Here is a 5,000-nt window from a genome sequence, read left to right on the forward strand (position 1 = left end):
CTGCCCCCAGGTCTGTGTCTGTGGCTGTGGCTGTAGCTATGCTAGTGCAGCAGCTGCCAGGCTAATCTTCAAATGCCACTCATCTTCAAGCGCTGCTGGCCCAGGCAGCTGTGGCCTTTAATCACGGGGAATTAGAAAACACTCCTGTGTGTGTGTGTGTGTGTGTGTGTGAGTGTTAGAAAACACTGTAGCTGTCCTGGCCCCCAGGTGTTTCTGCATGAGTGTGTGTCACTGGTGGTTCTTTCAGCTCATTCAATTGTATGATAAATATGCAGAGTATCAGCCCAGAAGGCAGAGGTGGAACTTCAAAACTGACATCCGATCAGATCCAAGTTTACATTCGGTTTTAAAATGCGTCTTTGATGATGATCCAAATCACAAGTGGTCAGTTCTACCGGTCATCAAGACACATTGTGTTCTGATCACTCAAACCGCTTGCTGCGGTAGTGTGAGACTCCTTTGTCCAGACATCTTTTGTAGGGTAAGCACTAATGCATTCTGATGCGTCCCAGACAATTGAAGTTCTAAAGACTGTGACGTCGTCGGCGGTAACGGAGTCTAAACACAAGTGGTCAACAAACGTCTCTAGCTGTACACCTTGGATACATGTGCAGACGACAATATGTCTCTCAACGCATCAAGATGCATTAAAAAACAAATATAAACAAGCCATGAAAGTCTAAACATCTGTAGGTTCTACCTGTCCGCTTTCCACAGGTGATTTCACTAACTCCCTCGTCTATCTGGCTGAAGAGCCGTGCTGATGATAATCAGATGGGGTGATGAAAGGTTGAAACAAACATGCGGTGGAATTTTTACCGTCTGACGCTGTCTGGAGTTTTGCGCCTCGGTCCAGAGGCCGTACTCTCCCACTTCAGCCCTGTCCCGGTGCTCCTTTTGGTGTACTGTGTAGTCTAGTGTTGGGTCATGGCTGAATGACCTTCATTTCCTTCAATCACTGAGAATTAGAAACACTCGACACAACCACAAACAGACCAGGGGCAGTTTTCCACTCATGGATTAAGCCCGTTCAAGACTTTAAGATTATTCTTAATGGAGATCTCCACTGAAGTTCCCAGGGCTCAGGCTTAATTTATGGACAGCAAATCAGCCGCTGGTTGTTTGTTTGGAAGTCTTACACAGACTACAGAGGCATAGGAGATTGGAGAGAGTTGTTTGGCAGTCGTAGGGTTGCAGGTTTGAGCCCAGCTCCTCCTGACCTTGTCATAGTGTCCTTGAGCAAGACACTGCGCCAAAGATGGCACTTGGTAGCCTTCGGCATCCTCATGTGTGAATGGGTGAACTGAGAAGCTTAAATCTGTAAAGTGCCTCTGGGAGAACATTACTTTACAAACACAGTCAATTTACTGCTCTACAATTGTAGTGGGAGCCTTGTAAAATACAGAGCGAGCATATTGTTGGAAGGGACTTTTTTATGCAGAGAAATGATAAATACGAGAGCAGTCCCAGGGAGAGACCGGTTTTATTTATAACCTTTAGAGATACTGTACTCTGCCCAAAGGAATTAACCGTCTGCAACGCTGCAAAAAAGTGTTGAATCTTTGTGGAGGAAAGATTAATGTGTGTGTGTGTGTGTGTGTGTGTGTGTGTGTGTGTGTGTGTGTGTGTGTGTGTGTGTGTGTTTCTCTGTATGACCATTTGTGTGTATGTGTGTGTGTTTCTGTTTTTGTGTGTTTTCAGGGCTTGCTGCAGCAGAATGGGACATGTGTCCAGCCGGAGCAGTGTGGGTGTGTGCACCTCGTCCACCAGGGAACCGAGAAACCCATCACCGTCACCCTCCCACAGGGGGCGCTAGTCAAAGTGGGCTGCAGCACCTGGTGAGGAGAGGGAGGGAGAGAGAGAGAGAGATTCTCTATCTCTAAGAGAATGATTCTCTTTTTTGATGTTCTGGCAGTGGCTTTTGTTTGATGCTACCCTGACAGACTGAATGAATGAGTGAGTGAGCAAAAGAGAGAGTGAGTGAGTGAGTGAGTGAATGAGTCAAATAGGGACTAAGTGATAGAGTGAGTGAGCCAAAGAGAGATCTTGGGTGCCTCTCATGCAGCGTTTATACATCCTCCCTCGCTCCTCAGGCCTTGATCCTGACTGATCTACATAAATAGAAGGGCTAGACTATCCCATTGTTGCCGCTCCATCATTCTTTATGTAGATCAGTGAGGATCGAGGCCAGAGGAGCAAGGGAGGACGTATAAACACTGCATGAGAGGCACCTTTAGTGAGTGATGAATGAGTGAGTGAGAGAATGTGTGAATGAGTCAAATAGACTGAGAGAGTGAGTCAGCCAGAGAGATTGAGTGAGTGATGAATTAGTGAGTGAGTGAGCAAGTGAGTGAGTGAGTAAGAGTGAGTGAGTCTGTGAGTGAGGGAGTGAATGAATGAGTCAAATAGAGACTGAGTGAGAGAGTGAGTGAGTGAATGAGTGAGTGAGTGAGTGAGTGAGTGAGTGAGTAACTGAGAGAGAGTGAGTGATAGAGAGAGTGATGAGAGAGTGAGTGATTAACTGAGAAAGAGTCAGTGATAGAGACTGAGTGAGTGATTAATGAGTGAGTGATAAATGAGTGAGTGAGTGAGTAATGGAGAAAGAGATTGAGTGAGTTAGTAATTGAGAAAGAGAGTGAGTGAGTGAGGAATGGAGAAAGAGAGTGAGTGAGTGAGGAATGGAGAAAGAGAGTGAGTGAGTGAGTGACTGAGTAATGGAGAAAGAGAGTGAGTGAGTGAGTGAGTGAGTAATGGAGAAAGAGAGTGAGTGAGTGAGTGAGTGAGTGAGTGAGTGAGTGAGTGAGTAATGGAGAAAGAGAGTGAGTGAGTGAGTGACTGAGTAATGGAGAAAGAGAGTGAGTGAGTGAGTATTGGAGAAAGAGAGTGAGTGAGTGAGTGAGTGAGTAATGGAGAAAGAGAGTGAGTGAGTGAGTAATGGAGAAAGAGAGTGAGTGAGTGAGTGAGTGAGTTAGGAATGGAGAAAGAGAGTGAGTGAGTGAGTGAGTAATGGAGAAAGAGAGTGAGTGAGTGAGTGAGTGAGTGAGTGAGTGAGTGAGTGAGGAATGGAGAAAGAGAGTGAGTGAGTGAGTGAGTAGTAATGGAGAAAGAGAGTGAGTGAGTGAGTAATACAAGTTTTCATTTGTCATGCCAATAAAGCAACTTTTGAATTTGAATTTGAATTTGAGTGAGTGAGTGAGTAATGGAGAAAGAGAGTGAGTGAGTGAGTAATGGAGAAACAGAGTGAGTGAGTGAGTGAGTGAGTGAGTGAGTGAGTGAGTGAGTGAGGAATGGAGAAAGAGAGTGAGTGAGTGAGGAATGGAGAAAGAGAGTGAGTGAGTGAGTGAGTGAGTAATGGATAAAGAGAGTGAGTGAGTGAGTGAGTGAGTAATAGAGAAAGAGAGTGAGTGAGTGAGTGAGTGAGTGAGTAATGGAGAAAGAGAGTGAGTGAGTGAGTGAGTAACGGAGAGAGTGAGTGAGTGAGGAATGGAGAAAGAGAGTGAGTGAGTGAGTGAGTGAGGAAGTGAGGAATGGAGAAAGAGAGTGAGTGAGTGAGGAATGGAGAGAGAGAGTGAGTGAGTGAGGTGGACAGCTGGAGACGGAGAGGCAGCACAGCAGGATGATGATGAATGCGGGCGGGAAGAGGGGCAGCCTAACTTTGTTAACATATTTGCTGTCTCAGTCTTAGTTTTTCCCCTTCTGTCCATCGATCTTTCTGTCCATCTATCTTTCTGTCTTTCTCCAGTTTGTGCCACGATGGAGTGCTGCAGTGTGACACTCGGGAGTGTGAGGGTGAGATTCTGCCTTTCATTTCAAATCAATGCAATTTCATTCAATTATACAGTACGTGTTTTGGGAACACATCCACATAGTCGCAGTGTCTACTGTTAGTTGTTTCACTTTAATCAGCTGAAAATTGCTAAGTGGGCATGTTAGTGAGTGTTTTTTGGCCTGTTAGGGTTTGTGCGTGTCTGTGTGTGGTTTTGGAAGTGGTGCAAGGACATTGAAACGGCCTTCCGACAGTTTGCCAGATGTCCTTTAAAAAGTGATTCACACTTCTGGTGCTAGACCCCAGTAATGATAATTACTCCTCTCTGGCATGCATTTACCCTCTGCCTGTCTAATCTCTCTCTCTCTCTCTCTCTGTTTGTGTGTTTGTGTGTGTGCGTGTGTGTGTGCGTGTGTGCGTGCGTGCGTGCGTGCGTGCGTGCGTGCGTGCGTGCGTGTGTATGTGTGTGTGTGTGTGTGTGTGTGTGTGTGTGTGTGTGTGTGTGTGTGTGTGTGTGTGTGTGTGTGTGTGTGTGTGTGTGTGTGTGTGTGTGTGTGCGGTCCTCCAGTCTCTGTGAGTGAGTGGTCTGAGTGGACACCCTGTTCCCCCTGCGTGCCAGCCTCTCACCTGCGCCCGTCCACCCAGATCCAGCTGGGCAGTGCCCGGGTGGCATCGGCCCAACAGCGGTATCGGGCCTGCCTGGACCTGGACACAGGGATGCCCGTGGTCGGCGAGGAGGGCCAGTGCCCCGAGGATCTGGAGGAGGAGAGAGTGTGTCCCGACCCCGACGCCTGCAAAGGTCAGTCAAAATCAGTATTCATAGCAAGACATTCACCTACTGTAAGTAGTGGAACTTCATATGGAAGTTCTTTAAAGGCCAGTCCAAACACAAGATCCGCGACGAGACGAGCTGCAACATTCTAAAAACCAGCGACGTTCTAAAACTCTGCAACTAAGATTTGACATGTTGAATGTTTAGCGACGGCTTGCAACTGCTTGCAACTGCTTGCAACTTTTGATTCACACCGCCGCAACTGCTCTCCGCAACCGTCTCAGACCGTCGCGAATCTTTGGTTTGAACTGGCCTTAAGAGGTGCTATGTGGAACTCAAGTGGTCTCGAGCTGTTTTGAACACTCAAAGGGAAGCACAAAAAAGCTGGATTGGCTTGCACAGATGAGGTGTCAGCCAGGGAGGAGAAGGGTCACGTACGGTGAGTCAGTTTAAGGGCCTACA

General features: G+C 47.1%; 1 protein-coding gene across 1 annotated transcript in view; it reads left to right on the plus strand.

The window, feature by feature from the left end:
- sspo (SCO-spondin) overlaps positions 1 to 5,000 on the plus strand; it is a 98,845-nt gene that overhangs the window by 70,358 nt on the left and 23,487 nt on the right. The window contains exons 92-95 of the mRNA XM_062521966.1: positions 1 to 10; positions 1,702 to 1,838; positions 3,743 to 3,789; positions 4,335 to 4,565. The exon at positions 1 to 10 is cut by the window's left edge and continues 115 nt beyond it. Coding sequence (XP_062377950.1) covers positions 1 to 10; positions 1,702 to 1,838; positions 3,743 to 3,789; positions 4,335 to 4,565 — 425 coding nt within the window. The remainder of the gene's footprint in view (positions 11 to 1,701; positions 1,839 to 3,742; positions 3,790 to 4,334; positions 4,566 to 5,000) is intronic.

The sequence above is a fragment of the Sardina pilchardus genome, chromosome 19 (assembly GCF_963854185.1).
Source record: "Sardina pilchardus chromosome 19, fSarPil1.1, whole genome shotgun sequence".
NCBI classification, from domain to species: domain Eukaryota; kingdom Metazoa; phylum Chordata; class Actinopteri; order Clupeiformes; family Clupeidae; genus Sardina; species Sardina pilchardus.